The sequence below is a fragment of the Aquarana catesbeiana genome, linkage group LG13 (genome assembly GCF_042186555.1).
Source record: "Aquarana catesbeiana isolate 2022-GZ linkage group LG13, ASM4218655v1, whole genome shotgun sequence".
NCBI lineage: Eukaryota > Metazoa > Chordata > Amphibia > Anura > Ranidae > Aquarana > Aquarana catesbeiana.
In genome coordinates, this window is record NC_133336.1 from 183,910,214 (window position 1) to 183,926,419 (window position 16,206).

Sequence of the window (16,206 nt, forward strand, 5' to 3'; positions counted from 1 at the left end):
CTGAGTGGAACCTGTCCTGTTAAACCTCTGTATGGTCTTGGCCACCATTCTGCAGCTCAGTTTCAGGGTCTTGGCAATCTTATAGCCTAGGCCATCAAACAATTCTTTTTTTCAGATCCTCAGAGAGTTCTTTGCCAGGAGGTGCCATGTTGAACTTAAAAGGACCAGTATGAGAGTGATAACACCAAATTTAACACACCTGCTCCTCATTCACACCTTAGACCTTGTAACACTAAAGAGTCACATGACACAGGGGAGGGAAAATGGCCAATTTAGGCCCAATTTGGACATTTTCACTTAGGGGTGTACTCACTTTTGTTGCCAGCAGTTTAGATATTAATGGCTGTGTGTTGAGTTATTTTGAGGGGACAGCAAATTTACACTGTTATACAAGCTGTACACTCACTACTTTATATTGTAGCAAAGTGTCATTTCTTCAGTGTAGTCACATGAAAAGATATAATAAAATATTTACATATATGTGAGGGGTGTACTCACTTTTGTGAGATATTATATATATATAAATTGGTGTTCCATTCTAGTATTAGCAGAGCCTCTACAAAAACAGAAGAGGAAATACCTTTATGAAGTCTATCAGGACGTTGTAGATGTGTGCTCCTCTGGGTAGAAAGAAGCAGCTTCCTGGACTGTATTCATGGAAGAAGAACAAATTCTGATCCTGGAAAAGCAAAAAAGGGATCTTACAGCAAAGATGAGAAATATTCAGTACTGCTTCCATGTTAAAGGGAATCTATACTGCAGCCTTAGTGGGTAAACGTTTTCATAGTTCGCTTCTGGCGCAATTATTTCTTAATAATAAATAAATTCTATTTTGTGGCTGTGGATCAATACCAGGTTTCACCAGGAAGTGATGCTTTATCAGGTGGACCTTATACAGTAGTCCTTATGCGGTAGTCCTGCTCAAAGTTGTGAGCCGGTTCATACTTTAAACTTGAGGCTGTACTATATGGCAGAGAACAGGAGGATTTGTGTTAATAAAACACAATGGGAGAGATTTACTAAAACTGGAGGGTGCAAAATCTGGTGGTAGCCAATTAGCTTCTCTTCTCTGAGCTGAGTGTAGATTCAGACACGGAGCCGTGGTTGGGCCCTGCCACCCCCTCTCTCCTGATTAGCTAACTACTTTGATTGACAGTAGCAGATCCAATGGCGCCGCTACTGTGTCTCAGCGAATCTGGAGGGAAAGTCCTGGACTGCTGGGGCACTCGAGCAACATCGCTGGATAGAAAGGGGGGCTGCTACACAAGGAAGGGTTTTTATCTTAATGCATAGAAAGCTTTAACATAAAAAAACTTTTGCCTTTACAACCACTTTTACAAACAAAAACTGGAAGCCAATTGTTTTCTATGCACAGCTGCACCAGATTTTACACTCTCCAGTTTTAGTAAATCAACCTCAATGTTTCTATTGGAGATTGATACTTATTAGCAATTCAGGTTTTAAATGACCACTATAAATTTTAGTAAAGCTGCCCTTTAATTATACCCCACCGTCCTGATTGCAGCCCTCCAGGCAAAATACTTGCCTTCCCCATTTCAGTAATCTTCACTGTGCAGACTTGTCAGTGCCATACAGTCTTTGCAGTAAAAATGACCACCATGGGGGCGTGACCGGAAGCCGCTCTGAATGGCAGCCTGATCCCTCTGCTCTCTCTCAGCCCGGGAAATAACGGCGTATAGGGGACACTACACAGCACGCTTATGGGCAAATCTAGGACCACCAGATCCACGGCAGCCAGGGGATCATCCTTACCCCCTCCGGGAACCTCCGCGGACCTCCGGTCCTTCTTTCCGCCGACGGACATGCCACAGACCGGAACAGCCAAGATGGCGCCGGATCCCCCTGCGGCCTACACTCAGAGCTCCGCCCGGACCTCTCCGACGCCGCATTCACCACAGCGGTCATCCACAGACTCCGGACCTGCCCCGCTGGGCAATACAACCGGACCTCGCAACCCGGGAGCGGTGAGTCCCCCCTCCAGATCCCCGCCTCATGAGGCAACACAGCATGGCCCCCAGCAGTACACACAGTGCTCAGAGGCGTTTCCTCGCTTGCTGAGGACAGCATCAGACCCCTGTCTACATGGCACTGAACCGGACTCACCAACCTCCTCAGTCTTTTCTGTGGACTTCCCGGCCTTGCCGGTCCCCAAGCACCCAGCTAGTGGCATCCCTCCGGAACCCGCTGCACACTCAGCATCCCACAGTCACGCAGAGCCTGCTTCACCGCCACCAAAGGCCCAAAAATTAGCGCCCCCACAAGCGCTGGGCTTGCCCAGAGACTGGACAGTACCACAGACCACCTATGCCCAAAAAGTGAGCCTACCCAACCCCCGCTCTCAGTGGACGGATACAACGGGGGCCACCCCACCTGCCCGGCCTTCAACCTGGAGTGGAACCTGGGACTCCCCACCGGGAACAACGCATCAGGCCTTGGGCCTCACCACATCAGACCCCCCACCTTTACCACCCCGCACACCCCCGGCACAGTGGTCCACGCTACCGGAGCACCCCCAACCAATACCCCCACAGTGGCAAATATATTTGCAAGCGATCCCCACTAAAGAGGACTTCCGACAGCTAATAGAGGATGTAAAGTCCACGTGTCGCTCGGAAATACAAGTGCTCCAGTCAGGCCTTAAACATCTAACTGACAGAATGGAAATGGCTGAAGAAGAGATTCAGGAGACCAAGCTGGCAGTCCACAGAACCCAACTCCAGGGGGAAGACCACCACATCATGTTAAGAGATATGCAGCGTCACATGGAAGACTTGGACAACAGAGGGCGCAGGAACAACATACGGGTGAGAGGAATCCCAGAAGTTGAAGGCCCAGAAGACACCCAACATACTCTACAAGATGTGTTTAACAATCTCTTGGGTGAACCCGTTACTAAGTTCATAGAAATGGACAGAGCCCACCGAGCCTTGCGACCCAAGAATGTCACTACACAACCAAGAGACATTATCTGCAGGATTAACTCCTACCCCCTAAAAGAGGACATTATGCGACAGGCTCGCTTAGCACGCAGAGTGACTTACAAAAATGCTCAGGTGCAGCTGTACCCTGATCTCTCATGGATCACACTACAGAAGCGTAGACTTCTTCAGCCACTACTACGCATTTTACAAGAAGAAAATATCCCCTACCGCTGGGGTTTCCCCTTCAGCCTTACAGCCAAAAATCAAGGCAAATCTGCCATCCTACGTTACCCAGAGGACCTACAAACCTTCTGCAACACAGTGGGAATATCCGCCCCCCGTCTTCCAGAATGGGACCTGATCACCAATCCGCCCGCACCACCCGCAACCTGGCAGAAGGTTTCTTCATCCAACAGATCCCGAAACAAAGATGCTTCACGCAAGAGTACCAAGCACGGAAATGGCTGACTTCAGATGTCCCAACAGCACCTCAAGGACGCTTACCAATGGCCACTTTGATCACCAGATACCACTGGTGAACTTGCCCTGGACATTACAGTTTACTTAGTCCCCCCCTTATCACGCCTTAAGCTCACATTTCAGTTTACAAGATGGGCACATCTCCACGGAGATTTGAGAGAGTAGGAGGTTTCACTTTTGACCACCCCCCTTGGTTAACTGATAGCAGTTGTAGCTATTTTACAGTTCGTGTTTTTTATATGACCAAATTAGGGCTCCCTTGCATCCACCCGACGGGTCTGCCTGGGCCACAGTTGGGGGGATCCTTGGAATCCCGTACAGACCTAGGCCTTTTTGCCTCTCAAGGTCGTTTGTTAATGGTTCGAACTTATACCTGTTTGATTTGTACTAATCACGTGTTTATCTTTCTTCTTCTCTCCTCCTTTCCCCCTTCCTTCTTATCCGTCTCCCCCCCCCACCTATCTGACATCAAGTGACTCAACGGATAACCCGTGGAACCCACCTGGCTCCTCTCTCGGGGTATGTGCGCAGCCAACCCACCGCCTTCTGAACATCCTCTCCACATCTGGTAAGACACCCACCTCCCCCAATCTGACACCATGGCTAAGATCTTATCTTTAAACGTTCACGGCCTAAATTCTGACAAAAAGAGACATCTGGCGATGAGGGAATTTAAACAGTCTGGGGCAGATATCATATTTGTCCAGGAAACACATCTTGATAAGGGGGGCTCATTTTCATTTGCTTCCAAACATTTCCCCCAAATATACCACTCTTCAGGTCCACATAAACGAGCAGGGGTCGCCATCCTCATTAAAAATGGATCTCCCTTTAAATGTACGGCACAATATAGCGACCCAAATGGCCACTTTGTCATTATTCAAGGACAGTGGCAAAAACAGGCACTCACTCTCTGCACCCTGTATGCCCCCAATATTAAACAATATAACTTCCTGACTAAAGTATTTACCCGACTCTTTAAATCTGAACATGAACTATTAGTAGTGGGGGGCGACTTCAATCTAACCCACTCCACAACGGCGGACCGCCAGGTGGTGGGCCCCAGGACAGTACCGGCTCGTGCCCTGAGGGACTCGAAGCTATTCCGCAGACTCTCTAGACGTTATGCTCTCTTTGATGCCTGGAGGGCCCTCCACCCTGGCGATCGGCAATACACGTTCTACTCGGCCCCCCACCAAATACACTCACGCATCGATTACTTCTTCGTAAATAATACTGCACTTAGACATACAAAAGAAGCACAGATATTGCCGATTTCATGGTCTGACCACGCACCTATTTCACTTAAGTTGGAATTAGGTACCACCACCAGTAGACCATACAATTGGAAACTAAACACATTCCTCCTTCAACACATCCCATCGAAAGCGGAATTAATATCCACTTTAACTCACTATTTCGAAGAAAATGACACCCCTGGCATATCTACATCCACACTATGGGAAGCCCACAAGGCTGTGATCCGAGGCAGATGCATGGCATTGTCCTCTGCTATGAAAAAAGACGCTCTGGCCACAAAACTCCAAACTGAAAAAGAACTTAGGGCTTTAGAAACCCAACTACAACGGTCCCCAACCCTAACCCTCCTTAAAAAAGTCGTAAAACTGCGAACAACCCTGAGCGACTTGGCAATGGGGCGGGTGGAAAAAGCCATCATCAGACTAAGACAACTATACTACGATAAAGGCAACAAAGCACATTCCCTATTAGCGAAAAAACTACGCGATAATTCTCATACATCCATACCACACCAAATTAAGAATAAATTAGGCTCTCTATTATCCCACCCCAAAGACATTGCCGATACCTTTGCAGACTACTATCAAGACCTCTACAATAACCCCAATATCCCAAGTAATCCTGCCCCCCCAGACCTCCTCCACCGAATGCAGCACTATTTGGCGGAGAGTGGAGTCCCAAAGCTACAAACTTCTGACCTGGCCACCTTAAACATGCCGATCACTGAAGAGGAAATAGAACAGACTATAAAAACTCTCCCGTCACACAAAGCCCCCGGCCCAGACGGGCTTCCCTACGAATATTACAAAGCCACCCTCCCCATCCTCTTACCCCATATGTGTAAACTCTTCAATGCCTTTTATCGAGACTCCCCCATCCCGTCAGATATGCAGCGTTCATATATCACTCTGATCCCTAAACCAGAAAAAGACCCCACCCTATGTGCCAACTATAGACCCATTGCTCTGCTGAACTCAGACCTAAAAATTTTCACTAAACTACTATCACTCCGATTGAACATGATTCTCCCATCCCTGATTCACAAGGACCAGGTGGGCTTTGTCCCCCTTAGGCAAGCAGGGGATAATACTAGGAAGGTGATTGACCTGGTAGATGTGGCGAATAGGGAGAAAACGGCGGCTTTGCTACTCAGCCTGGATGCTGAAAAGGCCTTTGACCGACTTGGGTGGCCCTTCCTGTTCACCACATTACAACACGTGGGATTTCGAGGACCGTTCCTGAGAGCCATAAAACATCTTTATACAAATCCCTCCGCACAAGTCAGAACTCCCTTCGCCATTTCCCCAGCTTTCTCGATAACAAATGGCACACGCCAAGGATGCCCACTGTCACCCCTATTATTCGCACTGTGTGTCGAACCCCTAGCGGCATCTATCCGAGGTAATCAGGACATTAGGGGGATCCCCGTTAGAGGTCGGGAGTACAAGATCTCGTTGTTCGCGGACGACGTGATCCTCACCCTAACCCAACCTAGAATTTCCTTACCAAACTTACACGCAGAGTTGGACAGGTACGGTGCCCTGTCGGGCTATAAAATTAACACCTCTAAGTCAGAGGCCCTCCCAATCAACATCTCGGACACGGAAACGACACATCTGAAAGTAAATTTCACATATCACTGGAAAACCACCTCCTTAAAATACCTAGGGGTACATATCACTACAAAATTCAACACTTTATATCAGGAAAACTTCCCCCCCATATACCGTTCCATCAGAGCCCTACTGACATCCTGGAAAAAACACCACATTTCCCTGCTAGGTCGGATCGCATCGATTAAGATGACAATCCTCCCAAAACTACTCTACCTTTTCCAGACTCTACCCATCCCTGTCCCCCGCAACCACCTGAGTAAACTGCAATCTGACCTTTTTAAATTTACCTGGAACTACAAGAGACATAGGGTCCCTCGGTCGGTGATGATGGCGGCACGCTCAGACGGGGGTCTCGCGTTCCCCAATCTCATTAAATATTACCAAGCTACCCAATTGCGAGCTATAGCCTCCTGGTTTACTCAACGGTCCTATAATAGGTGGACGGAGATTGAAAAAATATGGCTAGCTCCAACCCACCCTAATAACCTACTATGAAACGCGAGGGCAGAGGTCCCCCCTGGGCGCCTACTGGGAGCCGTGTCCCATCTTCGCCGACTGTGGAATAAAATATCACATGAACATGAGTTGTCCTCAGAAAAATCGGTCTTAACATCTTTTATCTGCAACCCCAAAATCCCAGACAGCCTCACTCGCCAGATGTCTCACCCGTGGTCGTCACGGAACCTTTTCCACTATGGACACATAGTAGACCCTAGAACCCGCAGGCTATTGCCATACTCTGATCTCCAGACCAAATATGGCCTCCCACGTCAAGCCTTCTACAGCTACCTGCAAATACGCCATTATGCCCTGTCCATAGCGTCTGACCTACAGTTCTCCCCTCCAACGCCTTTCGAAAACCTGATTATGGGAGGTACAGCCCAGAAGGGCCTAATCTCTGATATTTACAAAATAATAAATGCCTACCCATTAGAAACCAAGGGTAAACATGCTTATATGATCAAATGGGAAAAGGCCCTCGAGGAGGAACTTCCAATGGAACAATGGCAGACGATATGGACCCAGGCGGCGAAAAGCTCCCTTTGTACGCTATACAAAGAAAACGCTTATAAAATAATCCTATACTGGTATATGACTCCGGATACCCTTCATGCCATATATCCCACCAGTTCCGACCGCTGTTGGCGCTGTCAGAAAGAAAAGGGAACACTCCTCCACATATATTGGAGCTGTCCACTGATCATTCCCTACTGGGCTGAGGTACACCGATTGCTGACCGGTCTTTTGGAAATACAGGTCCCCATGACTCCCAAGTCCTTCCTTCTAGGGGTCCTACAACTAAAAATTACTAAGCCATATAAAAAATTAATGCGCCATATTCTTACAGCGGCGAGATGTCTTGTCGCCCTACATTGGAAAAAAACTCCCCCCCCCCACTCCTGAAGCCCTATACGCCAGGATTAAAGATGTGGAGTTGATGGAGCGGATGACGGCCAGAATACAGGACAGGCTGGAAGCACATAATAAAATATGGGAACTGTGGCACCTCCGGGAGGACCCACCTTGACAAGTAAACAAGTCACTATAACAACCACCCCCCCCTTCTTCTTTACCTTTCTACTCTTCTCCCCCCTCCTTTTTTCTTTACATTAAATGTTTAAATGACTTATATGGTATTGAACAGTGGTATGGGAAGGATGAGAGGGAGTATTTCATATATGGCCTCTATTACCTACCCCCCCTTCCCCCTCCTTTTCCTCTCCTTTTCCTCATCCTTTCTTAAATTTTATTACTCATTGCATTTTATGTAATCTTGTAATACAAATTCAAAATAAAATGTTATTTGAAAAAAAAAAAAAAATGACCACCATACCAGGTACTCTTGCTGCTGCGCACGCATGCCATGACCCTTATTCGTTCCTGCTCAAAGGCTGGGAGGGCTTATCCACAAGAACAAATGAGGCCATGGCGTGTAACGCACGATACATTTTCATTACATTTGGCTGGGCAGGTTCAATTTTTTTTTCTAGGCTGGCTGCACTTGGTTGGGGATTATTAAAAGACAACACCACTAAAATTACAGTTGTCCCTTTGACAGCATGTTTATGGTTCTGTACAAGTGCCTTGTTTTACCCTTCCTATTTTGCGATGGTCACGCCTGGCTGCCTCTTCTTGCAGTCTCTCCCACTCCGTCATCTGTTTACGGTCAGGGAAGGAGATCCCGTACACTCTCTGTAATGCATCCTGTGTGGGGTCCCCTCTCCAGAAGGCTGACGAGTTCTGACATGAAACAAAATGGAAAGATCCCAAACTAACATGATACAAAACAGATCACAAAATACTTTCAGGATGTAACACTAAAACCATAATTGATAAGGATGAGTCACTTCTACAGTACAATGTATACTATGAGTCACTTCTACAAACACAATGCAGAATATCCATCAGTTGTATCAGATATATCTCTGAGCAGAAAGTTTGTTTTTGGTGCTGATCTTTCAGGCTCAGTTTCCAATAGGCCAAACACAGTGTGAGGGTTAAGCTGCTTGGACTTAAAGTGGAGTTCCCCTGCTCCCAAATACTGGAGCTGCTGACTTTTAGTATTAAGGCACTTACCTGTCCAGGTATCTAGCGGGGTCCTCACCAGAGCGATTCTTGAAATCGGTTCTCGGATGCTGGTGCCGACACCTTGGCTAAGGGAAACCAGTTGTTACGCTTCACGGCCATCTTCCTACTGCGAATGCGCGACATGTGCTGCACTTTGTGAATAGGCTTGCTGCAGGGGCCCAACTTCTGTCTCACTTCGCCGCAGCGAACTGAGCCTGAAAGTGGGAGCGGGTACCTGTCAAAACCAGGTACCCACTCCCCCCCCCACCCCAACAAAAGGTGCCAAATGTGGTGAAGGAAAAGGCAGACAAGCAGAGATCTATTTTGGGTGGAGCTCTGCTTTAAATTAGGGATTCAATTCTAGGGGCAGCGTTAGGTTTAAGGGATTTTAGGAAGTGAGGGGTAGTGTTAAATATTAGGGAAAGCATAGTGTATTTTCAGGGAGCATATTTTGCATTAATATTGAAGCTTAAAGTGGAGTTCCACTCAACTTTGCAAGGCGGTCTTAAACTAAAGTCCACCCGTCGTTCTTGGAGAATATACACACACACAGTGCTTTCACACCAAGCCGTCGTTTTAGCGGTGCTATTTGGCTGCTAGCGGGGCGCTTTTAACCTCCGTTAGTAGCCTAAAAAAGGGTTAAAACCGCCTGCAAAGTGCCGCTGCCCCATTGATTTCAATGGGCAGGGGCGCTTTAGGAGTGGTGTTTATACCTCTCCTACAGCGCTGCACCATCCTGAAAGTGCACTACTCCAGTGTGAAAGCACTCGGGCTTTCACACTGGAGAGACTCTTTACAGGAGCTATTTATGGCGCTGTAGCGCCTGTAAAGTGCCTCAGTGTGAAAGCAGTCATACACACACAGTATCTCACAAAAGTGAGTACACCCCTCACATTTTTGTAAATATTTTATTGTATCTTTTCATGTGACAACACTGATGAAATTACACTTTACTACAATGTAAAGTAGTGAGTGTACAGCTTGTATAACAGTGTAAATTTGCGGTCCCCTCAAAATAACTCAACACAACCATTAATGTCTAAACTGCTGGCAACAAAAGTAAGTACACCCCTAAGTGAAAATGTCTAAATTGGGACCAATTAGCCATTTTTCCTCCCCGATGTCATGTAACTCATTAGTGTTACAAGTACTCAGACGGGAATGGGGAGCAGGTGTGTAAAATTTGGTGTCATCGCTGAAACGCTCTCATACTGGTCACTGGAAGTTCAACATGGTGCCTCGTGGCAAAGAACTCTCTGAGGATCTGAAAAAAATTATTGTTGCTCTACATAAAGATGGCCTAGGCTATAAAAGATTGCCAAGACCCTGAAATTGAGCTGCAGCACGGTGGCCAAGACCATACAGCGGTTTACCAGGACAGGTTCCACTCAGAACAGGCCTCGCCATGGTTGACCAAAGAGGTTGAGTGCACGTGTTCAGCGTCACATCCAGAGGTTGTCTTTGGAAAATAGACGTATGAGTGCTGCCAGCATTGCTGCAGAGGTTGAAAGGGTGGGGGGTTAGCCTGTCAGTGCTCAGATCATACGCCGTACACTGTATCACATTAGTCTGCATGGCTGTTGTCCCAGCAGGAAGCCTCTTCTAAAGATGATACACAAGAAAACCCGCAAACAGCTTGCTGAAGACAAGCAGACTAATCCACTGACATGGATTACCGGAACCATGTCCTGTGGTCTGATGAGATTATGATAAACGTATTTGGTTCAGATAGTGTCAAGCATGTGTGGCGATAACCAGGCGAGGAGTACAAAGACAAGTGTGTCTTGCCTACAGTCAAGCATGGTGGTGGGAGTGTCATGGTCTGGGGCTGCATGAGTGCTCCCGGCACTGGGGAGCTACAGTTCATTGAGGGAACCATGAATGCCAACATGTACTCTGACATACTGAAGCAGAGCATGATCCCCCTCCCTTTGGAGACTGGGCCGCAGGGCAGTATTCCAACATAATGACAACCCCAAACACACCTTCAAGGCGACCACTGCCTTGCTAAAGAAGCTGAGGGTAAAGGTGATGGACTGATCAAGCATGTCTCCAGACCTAAACCCTATTGAGCATCTGTGGGGCATTCTCAAATGGAAGGTGGAGGAGCGCAAGGTCTCTAACATCCACCAGCTCCGTGACGTCGTCATGGAGGAGTAGAAGAGGACTCCAGTGGCAACCTATGAAGCTCTGGTGAACTCCATGCCCAAGAGGGTTAAGGCAGTGCTGGAAAATAATGGTGACCACACAAAATATTGACACTTTGGACATTTTTACTTGGGGGTGTACTCACTTTTGTTGCCATCAGTTTAGACATTAATTGCTGTGTGTTCAGTTATTTTGAGGGGACAGCAAATTTACACTGTTATACAAGCTGTACACTCACTACTTTACATTGTAGCAAAGTGTCATTTCTGCAGTGTTGTCACATGAAAAGATCGAATAAAATATTTACAAAAATGTGAGGAGTGTACTCAATTTTGTGAGAGTAAGTATGTATGTATATATATATATATATATATATATATATATATATATATATATATATATATATATTTTTTTTTTCCCCTAACTTAGAAATACAACGTGTACTTCCATCCTAGCCAGGCCACTAGAAAAAGTACAAAGTTTAGGCCCCCCCCTTCTATTAATCTTAAACCTACTCACACCCTTTATAGTAAGTTCGATTCCAACTACCCTGTAAAGGAAAGATGTGTACACTTACCTAGTCTAAGGGGTCTGTGGTCATGTGATTTCCCCAGCGGCCAGCTTCAGTGTAGAGGACAGAGAAGCAACAGCAGCTGCAGAGCCTGGGTGGTGACATCTCCTATAGACTTACTATGTGGCATCTGTTGTTCGATCTCCCTCCTCTCCCCTGAAACTGGTGCTGGGAGCCAAACGTGACCAGACCGGAGTGCCGTGAGAATAAGTATAGGCTTTTTTTGTTACAGGGTAGTTAGTATGGGGCTTAGAATGGGGGTGGGAGTAGGTTTAAAAGTGTGGATTTAAAAAAAAAAAAAAAAAAAAAAAGTCAAACCTACATTCTCACCTAGGTGGATGCAGCATAAGACCAATGTCGTCACTAGAATCTCTAGTGTAGTTCTGCATAGTATCCAATCAGCTTTTTACTTCAGCTTGTACAATATATTTTTGACACTAAAACTTAGAAGCTGATTGGTTACTAATCAAAACGGCATCAGATTCTGTGTGCGCCAGTTTTACTAAATGTCCCCCATAGTTATAACTGCACATTGGTCTTCGGCAACGTGAACCCAACGTGAACCAATCGGCTTCCAGGTGCTTTCGTCAAAGCGTAATTGTACAAGCTGAAGTTAGAAGCCGATTGGTTACTATGCAGAACTGCACCAGTTTTAGTAAATCTCCCCTATGTCTGAAGAGATACAACATATACCAAATAATGCTTCAATCCAGTGCCATGGATATACTAAATAACTGAACGTGAAGGGGTTCATATATCTGAGGAACAATCTTGTATTCTCACAGGTCCACTTGACAGTCAAGAGCTACACCCTGCCAGTTTATGTATTAAAACATGCTTGACATGCAGAAGGTGGTGATGATGGCAGCTGACACGGATTCCTGTGCCAAGTACTAGTTCGGAGACAGTGAAGCTGGGACTGTGTCACTCTCTGGTAACTAATGCATGAGTCTGGCAAAAGCGGCTGCCATCACATCTTACTCACACAAGTGTATTGCATTGTGATCCAACCCCTCTAATCAAATACCTGTTTGACTCACCTTGATGAGTTTAATGGCTTTAATTTGCCCTGTGTGCCTGACATGAGGACCCTGGCAGAGGTCAACCAGATTTCCACACCTGCACAGACAGAAAGAAGACAATCTAGTAGCCTCGGATGTGCTGATGCCCTTAAAATGTACGTAAACCCAAGAAGAGTGCAAATTATTCCCAGTCCTGGGAAGCTGTGGCTGCGTACATTTTCCTGTTTCATGCCAAATACATTTTCTCCAAGGACAGAAAATACCTGTTGATACTGCCAGAGTGCCAGTGTCTTTGTAATTTATTGCACACTGAACTGAAATCTCAAAAAAAAATGTTGTCGACCTTCCCAGCTATCTTCTGTGAACTACAATGCAACACCCCCCTAGGTAACAGATAAAAAGATAAGAGGAGGAAGCATTTGTAGTCCAAATCAGCAAGCATAAAAAAAATTAAATAATGTGGTTGCATAAGTGAGCACACCCTCTTATAACTGGGGTTGTAGCTGTGTTAAGAATAAAGCAGTCACATTCACACTCATGTTAAAGAGGAGTCATTATACACCTGCCATCATTTAAAGTGCCTCTGATTAACCCCAAATAAAGTTCAGCTGTTCTAGCAGGTCTTTCCTGACATTTTCTTAGTTGCATCCTACAGCACAGGCCATGATCCACAGAGAGATCTCATTTCTATATATTCTCTTTATTATTATAAATTATTTAAAAAAACAAACAGTTACAAAGCAGATACACATATCTGAAGTTCAGCCTCACATACTTTCATATATAAATCCCCCCCCCCCCCCCCCCCCAAAAAAAAACAAAAAAAAAAAACCCTCTCTCTTAGTCTCTTACCGTTCGTCCCCCCTCCTCAGCCTCCCCTTATCCCACGGCTCCAATTTTTCCCCTATTTAGATATGATATAGTTAAATCTATCCTCTTAAGTACTTCTTAAATTCTGCCATCCCATATTCCACATATATTAACCCCCTCAAGCACCCACCATAGTCATATATTCTATAGATGTTTAAAAATTCTGCCATTTCCCCCATATGGTGTAATGTACCTCTAGAGAGTCCTCTACAGTATGCATGGTTTCTTCTAAAGATCTCCACCAGTCAAACTTTGCTACCCATTCCTTCACAGGCGGGGCCTGTTCTCCATAATCTCGGAATCAGGCTTTTAGCTGCATTTAATAAGTGTTGAACTAGGGTATTCTTATACAGAGCCACCGTTTTTTTTCGTGCCATGGAACAAACATTTCCATGGCTCCACCTGGATATGTTCTCCTGCAATTTGATAAATCACCTTAGTAATTTCCTCCCGGCAAGGCTGTATCTTTATGTATTCCCACCATAAGTGGGCAAAGGTCCCCTGAGAGTCGCACCCCCTCCAACATGTTGGGGGAACATCCGCTCTGAACCTCTGCGCCCTCTGTGGGGTCACATACCATCTTGCTAATAATTTACAGCACATCTCTATTGTCTTAGCGTCACTTGATGAGAAACGGCCTAATCTCAAAATCTTCCTTCTATATTCCTCATCTCGGATAGCTCCTATTTCCTCCTCCCATTTCCCCAAATATGGTGGGTATTTAGATTCTGCTTCCTTTACCTATATTTTAGATATATACTTTGCTTTAAACACAGTGGGGAGCAGAACAATTTCTCTATGAACCTCATATTTCCTTTACCCCGCAGCGGCTGCGGTAGTGATTGTGTAAAGTGCTGCAATTGTGTGTACCTCCACCTATCTAGTGGCATACTTCCCCATTTTTGTGTAATTTCATTCCCTGTCATCACCATCCTGTAACAATATTTCCTCTTTTTTTGCCCATCTAGTAAAATATACACAATCATCTTTCCCTGGCTTAAAATAATTTGTGTCTAATAAAGAAATTAAAGGTGCCTTATGTTCCCAATGATATAGTCTACCATGACCATCCCATATCCTAAAAGTGTTCCTAGTCAGTGGGTTTTGTGCTACTAGCTAACTAGTGTTTCTGTGATATCCATACCATCTTTCCTAAATCTACTTTGCTTTGTGACATCTGAATGTCTACCCAACTTTTCCCTTTCTTATTGTGCATCCAATTTGCTATCCGTGAAATAGTAATTGCCTGATATTTCTTAAAATCAGGTGCTGCTGACCCCCCCCTGTATTTTTTCCCCCTTTACCAACATCGCATAGGAGGCTCAACCTCCCTGCACGATTCCTCCCCTGGATACCGAACCCGGAAGCGGATGGACGACCTGTGACATCACGCATGCTCCACGCCGGCCCCTAGTCTCTTCCTGATGGCCACAGAAAGAGCTCCCGGCTGGTAATCCACCTTCTGCAGCCCAGCATCCCTACCACAGGATCAGAGGGAACACCGAAGACCACATACCTATACAGATGAGCATTTTATATGTTTTTATCCTGTAAGTGTGTTTTTACCTGGTGTCATTAAACATCCTTTGTTAATACTACACTCAGGTGGCGCTTCCTTCTCTACCCCTCTCTCATGTTGGAGGTTAGGGCTGGAGGCTGTGATCCCTCGGAGCATGTGTGCCCTGCTTCAGCGGTCTTTAACTAGTATGCGGGCAGCTACCCAGATCCAATAGCCGTGGATTCCGGCCAGAGCAGTAGCCACAGATGAAACAGAGAGCCAGGGTCTACAGCCTCTCAGTGTACTAGGGGCTAAAGCCTTGTATGGCCACGCGCCATTCCCCTCTCCTCTTCGCGTCTCAGGTCATTCCCAGCATTAGGCAGCAGTGCGGGAGTCAGGTGGGGGCTCGGTCATCCAGTGTGAGCATCGTTACGTATCCGGGCTTCTACCCATCTCCCCGTGTCGTCCACTCTCAGGATCTCCTTGTTAAAAGGTATCAGTCAGGAGAAGGGTACAAAAGAATTTCCAAGGCATTAGATATACCATGGAACACAGTGAATACAGTCGTCATCAAGTGGAGAAAATATGGTACAAGAGTGACATTACCAAGAACTGGACGTCCCTCCAAAATTGATGAAAAGATAAGGAGAAAACTGGTCAAGGAGGCTGTCAAGAGGTCTAGGGACATTAAAGGAGCTGGAGGAATATCTGGCAAGTACTGGCTATGTGGTACATGTGACAACAATTTCCTGTATTCTTCATATGTCTGGGCTTTGGGGTAGAGTGGCAAGACGGAAGTCTTTTCTTACACAGAAAAACATCCAACCCCGGCTAAATTTTGCAAAAACACATCTGAAGTCTCCCAAAAGCATGTGGCAAAATGTGTTATAGTCTGATGAAACCAAGGTTGAACTTTTTGGCCATAATTCCAAAAGATATGTTTGGCGCACAAACACTGCACATCACCAAAAGAACATAATACCCACTGTGAGGCATGGTGGTGGCAGCATTATGCTTTGGAGCAGTTTTTCTTTAGCTGAAACAGAGGCCTTAGGCAAGGCAGAGGGAATTGTGAACAGTTCTAAATACCAGTCAATATTGGCACAAAATCTTCAGGCTTCTGCTAGAAAGCTGAACATGAAGAGGAACTTCATCTTTAAGCATGACGACAACCCAAAGCATACATCCAAATCAACAAAGGAATGGCTTCAGAAGAAGATTAAAGTTTTGG

At 45.9% G+C, this 16,206-nt stretch overlaps 1 protein-coding gene across 1 annotated transcript in view; it reads right to left on the minus strand.

The window, feature by feature from the left end:
• Positions 1–16,206, minus strand: part of TARS2 (threonyl-tRNA synthetase 2, mitochondrial) — a 77,150-nt gene that overhangs the window by 40,132 nt on the left and 20,812 nt on the right. Inside the window, exons 8-10 of the mRNA XM_073610356.1 lie at positions 12,626–12,704; positions 8,393–8,539; positions 581–679 (exon numbers count right to left, since the gene is read on the minus strand). Coding sequence (XP_073466457.1) covers positions 581–679; positions 8,393–8,539; positions 12,626–12,704 — 325 coding nt within the window. The remainder of the gene's footprint in view (positions 1–580; positions 680–8,392; positions 8,540–12,625; positions 12,705–16,206) is intronic.